The sequence below is a fragment of the Strigops habroptila genome, chromosome 22 (assembly GCF_004027225.2).
Source record: "Strigops habroptila isolate Jane chromosome 22, bStrHab1.2.pri, whole genome shotgun sequence".
NCBI lineage: Eukaryota > Metazoa > Chordata > Aves > Psittaciformes > Psittacidae > Strigops > Strigops habroptila.
In genome coordinates, this window is record NC_044298.2 from 1782754 (window position 1) to 1802368 (window position 19615).

The following is a 19615-nucleotide window of genomic DNA, read 5'->3' on the forward strand; positions in this document are numbered from 1 at the left end:
ATCTCCGACAGATTGGGTCCCTCGCCTGCTCTTTGTGCTTGTGGGCAGGCTGGGAACAGGCAGCTCAGCTTCTCCTCTACCTCCCTGAGCGTTTTCCTACACACTTCCCAACTCTTTTCCTATTCCCACAGCTATTTCCCTCTTTCTCTCTCCTTCCCCATACACATCTCTGTCTTTCCATCCTTCTCCCGGCCGCTGGAGGACACCGGTCCCAGTGCACAGGTAGGTGTGTGCGCAAGGAATGTTTCACAATGGCTTTCGCTTTGAAAAATACCCATGGAAAATAGAACCATAGAATCACAGCAAGGTTTGGGTTGGAAGACACCTTAAAACTCATCCAGTTCCAACCCCCTGCCACGGGCAGGGACACCTTCCACTAGAGCAGGTTGCTCCAAGCCCCTGTGTCCAACCTGGCCTTGAACACTGCCAGGGATGGGGCAGCCACAGCTTCTCTGGGCGATCTCTTCCATGTGCTGACAGACACGTGTGTAACAGAACAGCTCCGCTGCTTCTGCCCGGCAGCATTTCCACGTCCCTGCCCCGGGAACAATGAGGTGGGGATGGCTGCTGGCCGTGTCCCACATCCCTTCCTCCCCCAAAAGGGAGTAGCCAGGGCAGGATGTGACAGCCCAGGTTGGGAAGGGTGAATGACATCCCTTGTTTCAACCTGCCTGTGCCCTGGTCCCGGGGGTGTCACCGCGGCAGCAGCAGTGTCCCCAGCCCCTCTGTGAGGCACCAGTGCCATCTGCTGGGTCCCTGTGACAAGACCTCTATCCCCCCCACCCCTTCCCCCCGGGTTGGGTACCCCTGTCCCCTGCCAGCCAGGCCGTGGAGCATCCCTGTCCCCTGCCATGGGACCCACCACAAACCCACTGCAGGTCTCGGGCAGGGCTGGGACCGGGACAAGAGATAAAGGCAAATGGCCCCTGTGTGACCTTCCCAAAAGCATCCTCTGTTTCATGCTTGCTGCATGCTTGGCTCAGAGCACAGAAGTCCCCCCAGGCCACAATGCCAATTGGAGATGGGCATCTGGGAGAGACAGGCCCTTTCCCAAAAGGAACAAGGGTCTCACTAGATAATATCTGATCCCATCCTTCCATATGTGGTTAGATGTTGCTGATCCCACCCGGGCAGGGAGAGGGCAGCCACCCTGCACCCTGCTTTTAGACTCCTAATCTCTGGAGTTATCCATCCAGAGCCTCTGCCCTGCTCCTTGTGGAGCTGGAAGCCCAGCTCTGCTGCCTCGGGACTGATGAGTATTGGACCTGCCGTTGTTGGTGTGCAGGGTGGTGAAGCAGCTCTGGGCAAGGAGAGGGGTCTGGTGGGTATAAGAGGACATGACTGCCCTCCTGCACCACTCAGGGACGTGTATGAGGGCTTTGGAAGGTCTCCCCTGCTCTGCAGAAGGTCATTCCAAAGAACAAAGCAAGACAGAGCTGCTTCTGGGGAGTCCTTCACCCCCAGATGATGGATGGGAAGCATCCAGCACCCTGTGTGCTGCTGATCCTGGGTGCTCCACATGGCTGGGCACGCCGCAGAGTCCCAGCAGCAGGGTGCAGAGGGAGGAGAGTCCCTGTAAATCACAAGGTGGAACAATGCGGCCCTTCCCGGATGACAGGGAGGCTCCAGCAACCCCAGCTGGCCAGGAACGAGCTCTGGGGGCCCATTAATCACTCCCAGAGCCTGAACAGGAGTGAGGGGACAGCCCAGGGCAGCTGGCTGCAGGGGGAAGGGAGAGCAGAGAGAGCCCGCATCCACCAGTGACCCTCAAGCCCTGTGGATCACAGGGACCCAAACTGGGCCACAGCTCCTGTACCCCCAAGGTTACACCTGAGGGCCACTCTAATGACTTGGCCCATTGAGCCATGTGAAAAGGGGGGCACTGACCACCCAGCTCTGTGCCAGAAGCCAGTGGGAGCAGCAAAGGCTGGGATTCACCTCCCTCAAACCTCCATGGATGGTGTGGGACACAGCAACATGTCTCCTTGCTGTTTCATAGGTGGAGGCTGAGATGGACTTGGAACAGCCCTGAGGCTGCTCCAGCTGCCCCGGAGAAGGGGCTGGAGCTTCCCATGACAATGGCAGCACCAAGTCCAGCTGAGAGGCAGGAAAACAGTGGGATAAGTATCCCGGTGTAAGCTACATGAGGCACACCAGGGCAGGAATCACAATGACGGCTCCTAGATGGGCTCCTCCATGATAGCCAAGACCCTCAGTTAAAAACAGAGGGACAAGCTGGCCAAATTCAGGGGTCCCTCTCAAAGTGCCCCAAGCTCTGGCCTCCAGCTTACAGCTCCGGTCACCCCTTCCCTCTGACCCAGAATCCAGCCTGGACCACACTTTTCTGGCTGCTCTGTGGATGTTTCTGGACACCACCTGCCTGATGCCTTGGCTCCTGGGGCACACACTGGCAGGAAGGTGACCCAGAGGGACCCAAAACACATGGGCTGAGCTGGGCCAGGGCTCAGACAGCACAGGATCGCTGCGGGGCTGGAAGGGATGGGATGGGATGGGATGGGATGGGATGGGATGGGATGGGATGGGATGGGATGGGATGGGATGGGATGGGATGAGCCCCCGCCCCATCGGTCCCTTCCTCCCGCCCCAAACCTTCCTCCCCATTAAGGCAAAACAAGCAATTTAAATCCAGCCAATGGCGTGCCGCGCTCTCCTCCCGGCGCACGCCATTGGCCAGCGCACGGAGGCGGGCCCGGTCCCTTCCCAGCCTCGCTCATTGATATAAAGCGCCCGGCGCGGCTGTTCCGGGCAAGTGACGTGGTCCCGCCGTGGCTCTTGTCCCGCGGTTCCCACGGCCCCGTGGGGGGGACCTGTCTTTGCAGAGCGCTCTGGGTGGGTGGGGGGATGTCTCTGACCCCTGGGGGGGGGGGCAGGTGTCATTGAGGGTTCCCCACCTCAGCAGCAGAGGGGCTTGTACTGCTCCAAAGACCTGCGACACCCCCACACCCCCCCCAATAAAGGACTCTCACACTCCGGGCGGGAGCTTGCGGGGGGCACGGCCTGGTCTGTTCCAGCCACCCCCCGGCTCCTCTCTGCCCGGGAGGGGTCTGGAGGGGGGCTGCTGTCCCCTGTCCCTCCTCCCCGCGTGTCGCTTGTCGTGGGGGGGAGGGAGGGCGGGGGTCTGACGGGCACTCCCACCCAGCTCGGTACGGCGGGAGAGGAGCTGGAGGGCGGCGGGGCGGGGGGGGGGCTCGGGGCTGGATCCCGGCACCGGGAAAATCTCACGTGCCGTGGCCTAATCCCGGGCCGGACACGCGGGGACAGAGCCGGGCGATGGACCAGTTTCATGGGTGGGGACACCCGGGGGCCACGGGGCACAGGCTTGTCCTAGCCCCCACCCCAAAACAACTCGGCCTGGCAGAGAAGGGGGGGGAGAGGGGCACGACCCCAAGGGCTGTCACCCCTCCGGGGACACCTTTCCCAGGGTGAAGGCTCCTCCTTCCTGACCTGGCCCTGCCCGGGCGCAGGGGGGTCATTTGGGAGGCCCCCGGACACGAATGGGGGGACCCCACCGAATCCAGGGGAGACTCTCGTGGCGCTTCACCATCAGCCCGCCCCCCCGCTCTCCGCAAGCGGCGGGGACCCCCGGGCACCCCCAGGTCCGCCATCCTCATCCCCGGGTGCGGGTCCACACCGAGTGGGGGGTTCCCCATCCCCATCGGCAGGTACTGAGGGGGGTCAAGCCAGAGTTGGGGGGGGATATGTGGGCCCCCCCAGACAATGGCCCTGGAGCGCGAAGCGGAGACAATGGGCGGGCGCGGGGGGAGCGGCCGGGAACAGCGGCGCGGGCGGGGGCTGCGGGCCGGGGAGCGGCGGAGCGGGGCTGGGGGGGCCGCTCCGCTGGGATTCGGGGTTTCCTCCTCCTCCTCCTCCTCCTCCTCTTCCTCCTCCTCCTCCTCCACCGCCGCAGCAGCAGCAGCAGCCCCGGGATTTCGGTGGCGGGGGGGGGCGGGACGCGCACAAAGGTGCGGCGGCGATGGTGAGTGCGGGGGAAAACCGGGGGGCGGAACCGGGGGGGAAAACCGGGGAGCGGAGCGAGCCCCGCGGGGAGCGGGGCCGGGCTGGACGAGCCCCGCAGGATGGGCCTGGGAAGCCGGGGACTTTCCTGGGCCGGCGGCCAGGCGGGGAACGGCTGCTCGGCGAGCCCCGCTCCCGCGGGTGCTGCTGCGTGGTGGGGAGGGATGCGGGGCTGCCCATTAACCCCCCCTTTCCCCAGCCGGGGTGGGGGGTCCCTGGGCGGAGGGTGCTGGGGATGCAGCCGGGGGTCGGCCCCGCTCCCAGGGTGCTGCTTGCTCCCTTTTCCCAGGGCTCCCCTGGCCTTTGGGAACCTCCCGGTGGGAGCCGCAGCGGGGCCGGGTCCCCCCGGCTGGATGCAGCCTGGCACCGGTGCCGGCGGCTTTCCCACTCTGCAGCGGGCATGCTTATATTGGAGTTTACTGGCCTCGTCTGCGGTCAACCACCCACTGGCCTCCAAGCCCTTTGTGCCCAGCATGGGTGTAAGCACTGGGCTTCCTCCCTGCAAGCAATAATGAGCGGCTGGGGGATGAAGGTGGACACCCATGGGGCACCCAGCCCACTACCTGCGGTGCACCAGGGCTGGGTGGCTGCTCGGAGGACAGGGAGGAGAAAGCATGAAAGCAGCCGATGCTTCTGCCAGATCCATGGGATCCATAAGGCAGGGTCTGTCCCTGTCGGAATGCTCACCTGCGAGAGACCCGGCCGGATTCTGATCCGGTTTATCTTGGTCCCATCCTGGCATCCTGCCCTGAGCCAACAGGGAGTTCCCTCCGCTCTACACGGAGCACGAGCTCAGACATCGGCCCTGCTGCTCTGTCTGGGGTGAGAGGCTTTATTTCCTTAGGAGAGGGCGTAGAGTCTGTTTTCCCCCTCCAGGCCTTGGTATAATAATAACGAAGGCAGAGGTTAAAAAAAAAAAAAAAGAAGAAGAATTAAATATTATCTCCATGGAGCCTCTGGGAACGGCTGTTGCTTAATCACAGCAATTCGGGATTGTGCTGGGACCAAGCCGGGCTCTGAGGTAGCCTGAGTCAGATGTGATCTCTGCACAGGGCTTCTCTGTATTTACACTGTCTTTGTGCTGGGGGGGAGCTCAGGATGAGACCCGATTTAATTAACAGCCGACTTCATTGGAGCCGGTGATGGCTCCTCACTGGGTGGTGCTTGTAGGGTTGTGAGGTGCTAGGTCCCTTTGGGCAGCCCCATCCTGGGGGCATAGCCCAGGGGATGGGCACAGGGCTGGGGTCATCAGCTGCCAACCCCTGCTCCTTCATCTCCCTTCACAGGGAGCAAGAAACAGGGACCTGTTTCCATCAGCTCACAGACAATGGAGCTGGAGGGAGCTGGGGGGAAGGCAGGGAGCCCATCTCCCCGGCATCAGGCCGGGCCGAATCAGCCCCAGGTCTTTGGTCTGACTTTGGTTCTGTTTTCTGAGGGCTAGCAGATGCTTTATGGCTTTATTGTTCATCCGGGATGCTCGGAAAGGGGCCTTGGAGAAAACCACCAGCCTTCACTGCCCTTCCCTGGCTGCTCCCGCTCCAGTGCTCAGATCCGTGGGCATCACCAAAGCTGGCCCCCACGCCAGGGATTTTTTGCCTCCAGAGGTGTTTCCCACCTTGGGCTTAGCATGACCCCACCTTGAGCCCCATGGTCAGTGGGTGAATGTGGTCGCCTTGCTCCTTGCCTGGAGCCAGGCGGATCCCATCTCTACGCTGCTTTTCCAGGCTCCGAGAGGCAGATAACACTGTCTGCCCACTGCAGCCCTGCAGGATTTAGTAGGGTTAAGGATTAGGCACCCGGAGCTGATGGAGCAGATCCAGATTTGACCTAAAAGCACTCTGCAAGTGTTCCTTTGGGGGAGGAACTGACCTTTTGGGGTGTTACTGCAGCGCTTTGGGACAGAGCTTCCAATGATGCACTTGGAGAACATGCTGAAATCAAAGTAACAGCCTGGACCATGCGGATGAATCCCTGCACCTCCTTGGCCCACCCCATCCAAGCATTCTGCAGCACCACTTGGATGCTCGTGACCAGCAGAGAAGCAGCCTGGGACTCCGGTGTTTGCATTCTCCTGTGCTCCAGGGTAACCATAGGTTGGTGATGTCATGCCAGCATCCCACCCAGAGGTGCCGCCGGTGTGGCTGGAGCAGGAGATGACAAGGAGATGTGATTTGGGCAGCATAAGGGTGACCTGGCAGCTTCAGCATCTCACCGTGGGGCTGGCGATGTGCTGGGTGGGCATCACAGTGCCATCCCACTGCTGTTCCCAGCACCAGGAACCATGAGGGCAAAGCTGCTGCTCATCTCGGAGAGCCCTGAGTGCTCCCTGTGAGCCCGCGATGAGGCAGATGGAGGATGTGGATGTGGGCTGAGCCTGGCTGCTGGGCATCAAGCCCTGGGATGGGAGTGATGGAGCACGGAGAGATAGAGCAGGTAATGGGTAGCTCAGCTGGCTGGAGTACCCCAGTTAGGATCCCTTGGTGCTGGCATGTTTTGCAATGCAGATTCCTTTTTCTCTTTGCACCAAGCCCTGTCCTCATGCAAATCCCATGGTTTTGTCCATGTTTTTCCTATTTCTGGTTCTAGATCTCGGTGCAATCATTTTTACCTGCGTGGAAGTATCTGATGGATCCCACTCCAACCTTTGTCCCTTCCAGACAGGCAATGGGATTGAAATGCTGAGTGGAATGCTGGGCTTTGTCCTATAGTGGGAATTCCCTGCTGGTGGAAACTTGGTGGGGAACGAGCGCTCAAGGGACTGGACCTTCCTGTGAATATTGTAACAATCCCGAGTCATTGTAATTAAAGCTGGCAGTTTGGAAGGGGTATTAAACCTTCTGCATCCAAGCTGACGCTGAGCAATTGGAGAGCAGAATGAGACCCCATGGGGGAGTTGGATTAAGCCTCTTGGGCTTCCCACAGGCCTTTCCCCCATCCCTCTGAAGTGCCCAGTCACGCCAACAGACCAAAGAGCTGGAAGTTTGTGGATTCCTCACAGTGGTGGCATCTCCAGGGTTGAGGCTGGACTGAGGCAGCTGCTTTTCCAGCCATGGAAAGGAATAGAGCAGCCTCTGGATTGAGGGATGTGCCGTGAACTCTCTGGGAAGACTTCTGTGGCTGGGAAGGCTCCTATTGTGTGAAGGCAGCAAGGCGTGTGTGTGTAGCCGAGCAAGCAAATGTGCCACTCGGCAGAGCCCTGTGCTGGGGCTGGGAGCTGCTTCCTATTCCCAGGCTAGTTTTGGTGATCCACCAGCAGCATTCCTACCATGGGCATTGCTGCTGAGGGGTCCCCAGGCCACGCTCTGTGGTGTCAATGTGGTGGGACAGGAGAGCCCAGGCAGGGCTAAGGCTCATGTTGGGTTTTCTGCCTGTCCGTCCGCAGCTGTGGACTCCAGCTTGTGGCGTGCCTCAGTTTCTCCAGCCCTATCATGGGCAGAGCCATGCTTCCAGCCCTCCTGGGCTTACTGGGAGGAGAAACAGTGGTGGAATCATGTGCAGGGAATCCAGGACTCCAGGGTCCTCCTGGCCCGCTCCGTGACTCAGTTTCCTCGTCACCATGATGCTTATTTGGTTTAGCAGGCAAATGCCCACTCAAATGGTTCCTCCTGCTCAGTCCCAGCAGTGGGAAGCTGGGGATGGATGCAGCAAAGGGCTGCATTCACACCCCTGTCCCAACCACATGAGAGCAGCCTGGCTTAATGCTGGCATTTAGTTAATTGACCTGGATTTGGAGATGCTGGAGAAAGGGCATTGGTGGTGGAAACTGCTGAGCACCAGCGTGGGAGCGGATAGATGCTCCCAACCCACTCCAGCATGAAGGCAGCGGGGTCAGTCCCAACCTCTTGGCCACAGGAGTTGTTCAACCACCGGTTTCTCCCTCTGCCCTTTGCTCAAAGTGGGTTTGTCTCCAGCAAATGTCATGCCCGGCTCTCGCAACGTCTCAGTGCTGAATAAAGCCAAGGGAGACCCACGCGGCATGGGGCTGGTGCCCACTCCAAGGGGCGCCGGGCATGGGAGTGGAGAGGATTTCCCTCTGGAGTTGTTTGAAATAAGAAAGCTTTCTCATCTAGAAACACTTGGATCTGTTTTACTTTGAGCATTTGAATGCAAAAGTGTTTGAGGTTCACGGACTCAAAGGCAGGAGAGATGGTGGCAGCAGTTTTTCTGACCGCCCTGAAGCCCCAGCCGAGCTCGCTCTGCTTTGAACCCTGTGATGTGCTCCAGCATCATCCTGAGAAGCCATCCAGTCTGGACTTGAAGATGTCAGGAGATGGCAAATCCTCTCCTCCCCTGGGGAGTTTGTTCTGCTGGTTAATCACCTCTCTATTAAAAATGTGAGTTTTCCTCCTCGTTTGCATGTGTCTGGCTCTCACTCCCAGCCCTCGGCGCTTGCTCGGCGTCTCCATGGGCTCGCTAAGGCAAAGCTGCTGCTCCTCCTGGAGACAAGGCTTCCATTTCCAGCCTCTCCCCCTGGGCACCTCGTGCTGTTCAACCGGCTTTTCCCTGCTCTGCTGGGCAAACCATCAAAAAACGAAATCCCTTTCTTCTCCACCAGAGCGGCCAAGTTGTTCCACCAGCACCTGAGTGGCCATGAGACCAGAGGACAAGGAGCACCCAGCTCCAGCGACCTGTGGAATGGCTGCTGGATTTAAAGATTAACCTTGCGGAACTCCTGGGCTGATGGTTATTCCCTCTGCCAGCCTTTGCTGGGGAGAAGGTTTGGCTAGTTTGGTATGAGTCCTCACCAGCTGGACCCAATCCTTGGTCCGGATGCGGAGATAGCCCTTGGTTCATCCATGGATCATGCTGGAGCCACTGCTCTGCCCTGGGAAAGGGCCCTAAAGCCTCTGCCCATGACCTCTGTCCTGTCACCAGCTTGCGAACCAGGGGCTGGGCTGACTGCAGTCCTTCTCATGGCTCATTGCTTGCTCTCCACAGATCAATATCCATTGCAACATGTCTTGTTCCAAACTGGATGGATTAATCTTCATCTCCCAGCTCTGGCTTTGCCTTTGGGAGCTGGACAGCCCCAGGGTTCCCATGCCATCAGTGCAGCCATGGGGGCCCCTGACTTGGGGGTGGACTTGAAGTGTAGCCACAGCATTGTGGTGGCTGAGGAGTGTTAAATCGATGGGCTGATGATTGGGATGTGTTGGAAAACCCCATCTTGATTTTGGCTGGTACATCAGCTTAGCCTCTCCATGGTGCCCGGCTCTGGCTGGAAGTGCCAGAGCAGTGCTTGGGCTGGCTCTGGACACCTCAGGGAGGGTCATATCCCATGGCAGGCAGGTGCTGGTGGTACAGGGCAGAGTGCCATGCACCGTGGAGGTGATGCCAAGGCAGGATTTGGGCTGGGGGTTTTCTGGGGGGGTTTCAAACCCACCCTCATTTTCTTCCCTTGCCCATCAGTCTTCTCGAGTGCTCACCAGGGGTTAAGGTGGATGTGCCTGAAGAAACGGGGGTGGGTGACCTGCAGGACAAGGCCCTGGCTGGTGCTGTGCTTCTCCCCTAAACACATGCCTGGGTGGCTGCCGCAGGACACACATGGTCCATATTCCTGGGGATGGGATGCCACCAAGCATCCCATGCATGCGCAGCAGGGACACCGGGCTCCTGATTTCCTCCTCTCTTCCTTCCGCCAGCTTGACCACGGACCCCCGGCGCAGGCACCCATCCTGTGACCAGCCTCTCCATGCGCAGCCTCCATCCTACTGAATGCCGTCCCCACCAGAGGCTCAGGATGCCCCAAGTGCCTCGGTGACCGCGGGGACAGCACCCGCCTGCAGCCGCCGCACCCCAACCTCCCGCAGCGCCCCGCTGGTGAGTCCCAGCTCCATCCCCAGGATCAGCCTCCGAATGGTGTTAATGGGCCAGACTGTGACAAGCCTGTCCCAGGCCCCCTGTGCTGAGGAGGCCCCGGCATTGTTCCCAGCAGAAACTCGATCCCTGCCTGCAAACAAAGCCCAGAAGAGGGGGGGCTGGCAGGAGATTGGGGGGGGCACGGGGGGTCCTTTCTCTCCCAGCCCCATCCCCCATGGAAGCTGGGAATGCCGGGACGAGCTCTGGACCCTGTTGCCATCTCCTAGACAACCGGTGTGTGTGGGGGGGGTTGTTGCCATAGTGATAAACGTGTGAGCATCCAGCATTTGGGATAAAAGGACCCCCCCACTTTTTTTGCCTCCCCAACCCCATCTGCCCCTTCTTGAGACTTTGGGAAACAGGCCAAAAGACATTTGGCTTTTATTTGGTCAAAATGGCATTTCCGTGGTTACCCGGCACGGGTCCACCCTCAAACACAGCACGAGGTGCTGGCTGGGAAGGGGAGGTTGGGGCTTGGGGGTTGCCCAATGCCTGCAGCCCCCCAGCACCCTTAGAGAGGATCTGGCAGGACCCCTCTGATGGGGTCCAGCACCTCCCAGCATGTGTCAGGCAGCACTATGTCCCTGATGCCTCCCACCAGTGTCCAGGTCCCTTTCCTGGTGGGATCACAGACCCAGCTCCAAACCCATGGCAGGGCTGCAAGCAGCTTGAGGGTCCCCAGGGTGGCCTGGGCTGGGACCCCGGGAGACCACTGAGGCAGACCCTGTCTCCTGCCTTTGCCGAGGAGTTCTTTTCCCAACCCAGCAGAGATCCAACACTGTCTAGCTGGCATAGGTGGGTATTGGAGACCTTATTGCAGCCTTTCTATACCTAAAGGGGCTACAAGAAACCTGGAGAGGGGCTTTGGGCAAGGGCCTGTAGGGACAGGACAAAGGGAATGGCTTTAACCTGCCAGAGGGGAGATTGAGATGAGATCTTAGGCAGGAGTTCTTCCCTGTGAGGGTGCTGAGGCGCTGGCACAGGGTGCCCAGAGAAGCTGTGGCTGTCCAATCGCTGGCAGTGTTCAAGGCCAGGTTGGACACAGGGGCTTGGAGCAACCTGCTCTAGTGGAAGGTGTCCCTGCCTGTGGCAGAGGGTTGGAGCTGGAGGAGCTTTAAGGTCCCTTCCAACCCAAACCAATCTGTGATTCCGTGATCATGTGTGTGTATGTGTGTATATTTATGTACATGTGTGTCTACAAAAGGCTGCAGTGGGAGTTTGGGGTTGGCTAATAACCATGTGGTAGCCATGAGTAAGTGCTCAGGGTGATGGTATCTGCTCCAAGACAGCCTTGTGATGCTGAACCAGCCTCTGGATGCTGCTGGGGTGGCCCAGGCCAGCGGTCCCATCCCCAGAGCCACCCCAGTGTCTCCCAGCAGCCCAGAGCAATCCCATCTCATGCAGCCACTTGGGAGGGGAGCTGGAGCCAGTGTGGAGCGATGCTCTTCAGCACACACTGGGGCTCCCACACCGATCTCCTGGGTGTGAGATCCCGACTCCACACCGGAAAACATGTCCAGGCAGAGCCCTGCACTGCGAGATGGGCCTGAAACGTTGCCTGCACCCAATTATTCATTCCTTTTTCTGTTTCTTTTTTTTTCCTCTTTTGTGGCCCCCACCCTCAACACTCTATTGGCAGTTAAAATACTGATTGTGATATTAATTAAAGTGTAAATCACCCAAACCAGAAGCTCGTCATGCACTACGGTTACTAAAGGCGAAAGGGCCACCCCAAACTCATCTTGGGCACGGGATAAAAGAGAAAGTGCCCCAAAGTGATCCAGATTCCTTTTCCCTGCTGATGTCCCGTTCCCATTTGCCACCAGGGCTGGAGGTGTGGTGGTGCAGGGATGAGGTGGGTGGTGGTGAGGGGATGCTCACCAGCATCCCGAGGGATTGCTGGATGCTTCCATGCCGCTGCTGAGCCTTTCCTTCCCTCTGCAGGCGGGCGAGCTGTTTTCTCTTGAGACGAGCCCAACCAGGTGATCAAAATAGAGTCCTTCAAGGTGACAGTCGACTTCTTGAAGGTGCCCCTGGGCCTGAAGAAACCCCCTCTGAAGGAGGCCCTGGCCGCTGTCCCAAGGCCGGGGAGACCCAAGCCCCTCAGTGTGGAGCGGCACAAGCCCTGGCGCTCCGACAACATGGACAATGAGTCGCAGTACTCGGGATATTCCTACAAGTCCGGGCATTCCCGCAGCTCCCGCAAACACAGGTGAGGGGTTGGTGCATGCCCAGGGAGGTCCATGGCCTCAGTGGGAGCTGTTACCCCAGTGCCCCCACCACATTCCTCTCTCTTGCCTTCCAGGGACCGGCGAGATCGTCATCGCTCCAAAAGCCGGGATGGGAGCCGCGGGGACAAGTCAGTGACCATCCAAGCGCCGGGCGAGCCCTTGTTGGACAATGAGTCCACGCGGGGGGATGAGAGGGTGAGTTGGGCATGGGGGAAGAACACGGTTGGCATCTCGGCTCTGCCGTGGGGATGCTGCTGAGGGTGGGAGCTGCTGGGATCCTGGCATGCCCGGTGCTCCGGTTGAACCAGTTGGGCTGGCCCTGCGCCGGCGGCGAGGGCGGGCGGGCAGCACCGGTGCAGATGAAAGGGGACCGGCTGTCGTGGCGCCCTGGGGTGGGCATGGGGGGCCCAGGCTTGGAAAAACACCTTGGGGATCCAATCTATAGGGATCCACTCCCTAGGGATTAGCTGAATCCTCACTCGGCACCTGCAGGTGATGCCGGCTTGGCCATGCTAAGGTGCCAGCAGGATCCCACTGGCGAGCACGTTGATGTGGAGGAGGCTCCGTGCTGCATCCCTCCACCCTGGCCCCACGGTCCCATGGGGATCCGTTGTTCCCCTGCTCTGGGTATCAGAATCCTCTGGCCACCGCAGCACCCAGTCCTGGGCTTTAATCCTCTCCCTGCCACCTACACACACGGCTCCAGCTCTTTTCATCTTCCCCCACCAAGAAGCTGGCACTGGCAGAGGCCAGTGTTTGTGGTGGCCGGGATGCCAGTGGCTGAGCCTGGGTTTACCTGGTCATGGGCTGGGGTTTGGACTGGTCCTCCCAGGCCCTCCACTGCTTCTTATGCCTCCAGAAAGCCCCAGGCTGTGGCTTTAGTTTGTTCTTTGGCATGAAATTGCTGGCTTTCCCACAGAAATTCAGAGTGGGACAATAGGGTATGGTAAACCCCCAAGTTTCAGGGGTGCCAAAGAGCTGTAAGGCAGAACGTGAAAGTGAGGATTAAGGGGACAGACAGACGGACAGACCTGGGGTGGTGTTTCCAGCGCCTGTGGTGCAACATCTTCTCCCTCCACTGAACCCCCATGTTTTAGCTGGGAAGGAATCAAGCGGGAATGGGTCATTCCTGCACCCTCTGGCTGCAAGGAGGGAGGGGGATTTTGGAGGCAAGGGAGATCCATCTGGTGCTCTGAGCTGCTGGGTCATCATTGACTTTGTCCTGCCCGGCGTGGAGGAGGAGCAGCAGCAGCAGGGAGGGTGTGTTGGGACAGCAGCCGGGCATGTTCCTTCTGGCCCTGCTAATGAGGGGGTTTGCCTGGAAGCAGGATGCTTCCTACTTCAAAAGCTGCTCTCGTCAGTGCCGGAGAGGTGCAGCGTGGCACGGAGCTGCCGATGGGGGTTTCCCAGAGAGTCCCAGAGGCCAAGTCGCTGTGTCTCCCTGACCCCAGGCTGAGGTTTCCACCTCAATGGGGGTGATGGCACCAGGCAGCGTGCCGGGCTTGGAGGTTTGGTGGATGGGAGAGGGTGGAGTTGGGGTGGGGGGTTCAGCGTGGCCAGCAGCCCCCCGGAGTGCTGGTGATGGGGAAACACAAAGCCATCCCCCTTGTAACCCTCCCATCCACCCTCTTTAGGATGACAACTGGGGCGAGACCACCACCGTGGTGACAGGGACTTCGGAGCACAGCATCTCGCACGATGACATCACCCGCATCACCAAGGACATGGAGGACAGCGCCCATCTGGACTGCTCCCGGCATCTGGGTGTCTTGCTGGCCGGGGCGCTGGCGCTTCTTGCCTTCCTCACCCCCCTTGCCTTCATGCTGCTGCCCCAGCTGCTGTGGCGGGAGGAGCTGGAGCCCTGTGGGACACCCTGTGAAGGGCTCTTCATCTCCGTGGCCTTCAAACTCCTCATCCTCCTGCTGGGCAGCTGGGCTCTCTTCTTCCGTCGCCCCAAAGCCTTCTTCCCTCGTGTCTTCATCTTCCGAGCGTTGCTCATGGTGCTCGTCTTCCTCCTTGTCGTTTCCTACTGGCTTTTCTATGGCGTGCGGATCCTGGACTCACGGGACCGCAACTACCAGGGGGTGGTGCAGTTCGCCGTCTCGCTGGTGGACGCACTGCTCTTCGTGCATTACCTGGCCGTGGTGCTGCTGGAGCTGCGGCAGCTCCAGCCCCAGTTCACCCTCAAGGCCGTCCGCTCTGCCGATGGGGCCAGCCGCTTCTACAACGTTGGACATCTCAGGTATGGGCTGCTGGAAGGGTGCTGCTGTGGTGGGTGACCTATTTTGTGTGCCTTACATGGGTGCTCCTGGGTGTTTGTGCCTTCCCGTGTGTGCATGTTCACAAGTGATTGTGTCCGTGGTGCTGTGTCCTGGCATCAGCCAGATGGAGGAGCTGGGAGTGTGTCCCACAGCTCCACTCCTTCCATGGGGTGAGATGTCCATGCAGTGCCATGCGTGTCTGTCCCTCCCCATCCTTGTCCTACCCTGGTGGTGCATGCCCTCAGCGCGGTGCTAACCGGCTCTCTGTGCCCGCTGGGCCCGGCTGTATGTCCCTGCAGCATCCAGCGAGCGGCCGTGTGGATCCTGGAGAACTATTACCATGATTTCCCAGTCTACAACCCTGCCCTCCTCAACCTGCCAAAATCCGTCCTGTCCAAGAAAATGTCTGGGTTTAAAGTCTATTCCCTCGGCGAGGGTGAGCTCCCCTTCCCTTGGCTTTTCCTCTTGTTCTCTCTGCTCATTCCCTTCCCCATCCCTGTGTTTTCCTCTCCACTGGCTCCTCTTGGCTCTGGAGAGTTGCCGCAGCCTGGCTGTGAGGCAGGGGGAGCACTGGGCATACTGCAGCCCCTCTCTAACCTTCTCTGAATCATGGAATGGTTTGGGTGGGACGGGACCTTAAAGCTCAACCAGTCCTCGCCACGGGCAGGGACACCTTCCACTAGACCAGGTTGCTCCAACCCGGCCTTGAACACTGCCAGGGCTGGGGCAGCCACAGCTTCTCTGGGCACCCTGTGCCAGCGCCTCAGCACCCTCACAGGGAGGAAAAACTCATCCTTTTCCCTGCAGAAAACACCACCAACAACTCCACGGGCCAGTCCCGGGCCGTCATCGCAGCGGCTGCCCGGCGGCGCGACAACAGCCACAACGAGTATTACTATGAGGAGGCAGAGCACGAGCGCAGGGTGCGGAAACGCCGTGCCAGGTACGGCGCCGGCGGCACTGGGTGCCCCATCACTGTGGGTGCTGTGAGGTGCCCATCCCAGGACCCCCATGAGGACCTGGGCTGTACTGGCAGGTGGGAGGGGGGCTCCTGGGGTCACCTCCAAGATGAAGCATCCCTTCAAGCATCTCTTGGAGAAGAGCATCCCAAGCCCGGCCGTTGTGTGGCACAGCCAGATCTCCCCCAAAACAGGTTTGGAGTAGAAGCTGGCTTCCTGCCATACATAGGTGGGCAGGTGGCAAATGGCTCCCCGCCAGCCCCAAGGGATCTCGTCTGTATCCAAACTCTGCCCCACTGCAGTCCATGTCCATGGCTTTCCTCCCAACAGGCTGGTGGTGGCGGTGGAAGAAGCCTTCACCCACATCAAGCGGCTACAGGAGGAGGACCAGAAAAACCCACGGGAGATCATGGACCCACGGGAGGCAGCTCAGGCCATCTTCGCCTCCATGGCTCGGGCCATGCAGAAGTACCTGCGTACCACCAAGCAGCAGCCCTACCACACCATGGAGAGCATCCTGCAGCACCTCGAGTTCTGCATCACCCATGACATGACGCCCAAGGTGTGTGAAATCATAGAATCATAAACTAGGTTGGAAAACACCTTTAAGATCAAGTCCAGCTGTTAGAACATGAGTTTGGAGGGGCATGGTGAGGTGGGATGGGCCCACAGGTTTTCCCAAGGGCTTGGTCCAGAGCGTGAGGACTTGGGTGGGGGTTTTCTTCCCCACTACGAGAGCATCCCCCTGGGACGACAAAGAGTTAGAGGATAGAGCCAGAAAAGCGGGTGTAATCCCAAGGGAGCAGCATGCAGTGATGGGAACCAGCCACGCGGAGATGTTTTTCCTGCAGGACCTGCTGAGCAGCTTGAGGCTGCAAAAGCCAAATAGGAAGGTGATGTTCACATGTTCTTTCTCTCCTCCAAGGCGTTCCTTGAGCGGTACCTGACGGCTGGGCCCACCATCCAATACCACAAGGACCGCTGGTTGGCCAAGCAGTGGACGCTGGTCAGCGAGGAGCCAGTGACCAATGGCCTGAAGGATGGGGTGGTCTTTGTGCTGAAGCGCCAGGACTTCAGCCTCGTGGTGAGCACCAAGAAGATCCCTTTCTTCAAGCTCTCAGAGGAGTTCGTGGACCCCAAGTCGCACAAGTTCGTCATGAGGCTGCAGTCAGAGACCTCTGTGTGAGCTGAAGAGGGATGGAGAGGGGTTGGGGGGAGACCCTCTCCCTACCCCTCCATCTCATCTTCACCATCTCCGCTGGGGCTCAGGGAGGCCACGGCTCAAGGGCAGAACTGCGGCGGGCACCAGGAAGCAGCACCCATGCCTGGCTCCATCACCTACCTGTGATCGCTCACCCTCGGCTTGGCCATTGGGGTGGGCTGAGCCCCTTCCTCCTCATCCTCCCTGAAACCCAGGTCCTTGTAGCATCCCCCCAGAAGGTGCAACCAGCAGAGGACAGTGGCACAGCCAGGGAGGAGATGGCGTTTTGGTGCCACAACTCAAGGGCTAACTCTACGTGTTCTTCACCAGCGTCTTCAAGCACCATCAGGTCCCAAGGAGCTTCTGCGCTTGTCTGATTTCTACCTGGCAACTGTCCTGGCTCTGGCCTTAAACCACTGCCCAGCATCTGGGGCTGGTTTTTAATCCTAGAGATTATTCTGGGGACTATTTTGCAAACACCTCCGTGATCCATGGCTGCTATGAAAACCCCTGGCATCCAGGACACCAGAGCGGCAATGCTCCTGGCGGTAGGAACGTCCTCACCTCTCTGCTGATGGTTTCCACACTCAGCTCTTAACAAAGGCAAGTGAAAATCTGGTTTAGAAGAGAAGCAGAAGGGATTTTTCAAGTGGTTTCCCTGCTCCTGAGGTGACCCATGTCCCTGGTCCCAGCAGCATCTCCATGGGGCTTCCTCATGCTCATTGGAGCTGTGGCTGTGGGTTGCAAGCAGAGCAGCTTAAAATGTGTCTTGTGGTCCAATCCTGGACCTGGAGCCAGTGGTGGAAATGGAATGAGGGGTTCCTGGTGAGGATGATGAGTGTTTGTGGCTCAATGAGGTCCTTAATTAACGTCCCATGGTGAGAGATGACCCGTGGTGGTCCCACGAGCAGGGGCTGGCTCGCCGTGGGGATGCACAAGCTTTTGCCTTCCCTTGGATTTGTTAAGGTCACAAATACCTCATGGATTTAGTTTCATTTTGGTTTAATTTCTATTTTTCCCTTTGGATCCCGGAGTCTCGGGGAAGGAGGGCCCGGGGAGAGGTTGTGGCTGGGCAGGAGGGCATTGGTTTGGTCATGGTTGGATTTGGTTTTGGGTTAGTTTGTCCTAAAGCACTCAAAAGGTGTGACGTCAGGGGAGGGCAACGATGGGCTGGGGTCCTGATGCCACCTTAGAGGGGCTGGGGCTTTCCCAGCAGGTACGAGGAGCAAACTGAAGATGCTGAAGGGGTCCTGGGGGGGTCCAAACCCATCCACGGCTTGGGACCGGCTCCCTCCACTTCCAGGAAATCTCCATTTTTCAGGAGTTTCCAATCCCACCTTCATGTTCCAGCCTCTTGAGGTCGAAGGACCCAAGTTTCACCCCCTGGTCCGCCCTGCTCCATCAGTGCTGCCAGCAGGAGCCCATTTTGGGGTGTTTTAGTGCAAAGAAAAGACTTCAGTGAGCGCAAGCGGGTGGGTTGGCCGGGGAGGGGGGATTTTTCCACTTGGAGTTTCAGAAGAATAAACCCTTTTTTCTGGTTCACTTTTGGTTTTGTTCTTGGGGGGTTTTGTTGTTGGATTTCCGCCGAGCCGAGACCTTGTGCATGCGTGTAGAAAGTTGTAAAGTGTAAAATTGTTTTGTTTTTTTTAATATATGAAAAGCTCGTTTTTACAGTTTGCAGTGGCTCGAAGCAGTTCAGCAGTGGTAGGAAGTTTTGTTGGTTGGTTGGTTTGTTTCTTTTTTTCATAGAGGAACTAAAATTGTACAAATTTTTTTTTTATATGTATATAAAATAAACCCCTTTTGACTTTTTTTTATTTATTTATTTTCTCTTCCCATACCCAGCGCTTTGGGGTGAAGCAGCAGGTTTAGGTCTCTGCTTAAGAGATGCTGCAGTGGCAGGATGCAACCTCAAGAGAGCACTGGGAGGGAAACTCATCCTGCCCTTGGAGGATGCTCGGTGCAGGACAAGGGCTTGGGGTTGGGAGGGGCCATGGATTTAGGGTCTATGGAGCCAGGGATTTGGGGGTTGAGGGATCAAGGATTTGAAGTTTATGGAAGTCAAGGATTTGAGCTTTAAAGAGCCAAAGGATTAGGCTTTATAGGGGTTGGGGTTTAGGAGGGTACAAAGATTTAGTGTGTATGGGCAGCAAGGGCTTGGAGGTTGAGGGTTCAAGGGCTTGGGGTCTAAAGGGACATGGGGTAGTGGTTTATGGGGCCAAGGTTTTGGGGGTCTATGGAAAAAAGGGCTTGGAGTCTACGGAGCCAAGGATTTCGGTGTGTGGGGTCAAGGTTTGGGGGCTTATGGGGACCAAGGATTTATAGAATTTATAGAATTTATAGAATCATATAGGGATTTATAGAATCATAGAATCACAGATTGGTTTGGGTTGGGAGGGACCTTAAAGCTCATCTGGTTCCAACCCCTTGCCACAGGCAGGGACACCTTCCACTGGTGTGGACACAAATGTCCAGCCCCTTGAACCCAAATCTTGGAGTCTAATGGGACAAAGGGTTTGGAGTTTATGGGAGCGAAGGATTTGGGGTTTGTAGGGGCAAGGATTTGGAATTTATGGGGGCCCAGGGTTTGGATGAACAAGGATTTGGGGGACCAAGGTATTTGGGATTTATGGTGAAGGGCTTGGGACGAGCAAAGGACAGCAGGGGCTGCTGCTCTACCTCCCCTCTGCGAAGTCTGGAGAAACACCCAAACCCTTCCTGAGGGGAAGCAATTCCCAACCCCTTCACTGGGGGGTTGAGTCCTCCCATGCACATCTCCCAGGGGGGCTGCAGAGCCTCTTCCGGCCCATGGGCTGCTGCCTGTGGTCACCTTGCTGTGACAGCGAATCTGCTGGCAGCCATGCCGCCCCCAGCACCCACTCGAACCCCATACACCCCAGCTTGTGCCCCCCCCTCCCCCCCGCAGCAACGTCAGCACTTACGCACTGGGATAAGTGTTTCCTTTGGCTTTTGCACCTTTTCTCTCCCCCACTGTGTCACCAACACCTCTGCTCTGCTCCAAGACATGGGGAAAAAGTGACAGTGGGGCTGGGCGGGGGGAGGACTTCC

At 58.3% G+C, this 19615-nt stretch overlaps 1 protein-coding gene across 2 annotated transcripts; it reads left to right on the plus strand.

Moving 5' to 3' along the window:
• Positions 1-3401: 3401 nt before the first annotated feature.
• Positions 3402-18691, plus strand: VANGL2 (VANGL planar cell polarity protein 2). Of its 2 annotated transcripts, none has more exons than XM_030473879.1 (9): positions 3402-3683; positions 9678-9855; positions 11839-12106; positions 12200-12320; positions 13760-14367; positions 14686-14822; positions 15194-15329; positions 15676-15907; positions 16271-18691. In XM_030473879.1, exons 3-9 carry the CDS (start codon positions 12036-12038, stop codon positions 16529-16531), a joined length of 1566 nt encoding a protein of 521 aa, XP_030329739.1. In that variant the 5' UTR covers positions 3402-3683; positions 9678-9855; positions 11839-12035; the 3' UTR covers positions 16532-18691. The 2 variants fall into 2 exon arrangements, with proteins under 2 accessions (XP_030329739.1, XP_030329738.1); XM_030473878.1 differs by lacking the exon at positions 3402-3683 and adding an exon at positions 3839-3997.
• Positions 18692-19615: the final 924 nt, after the last annotated feature.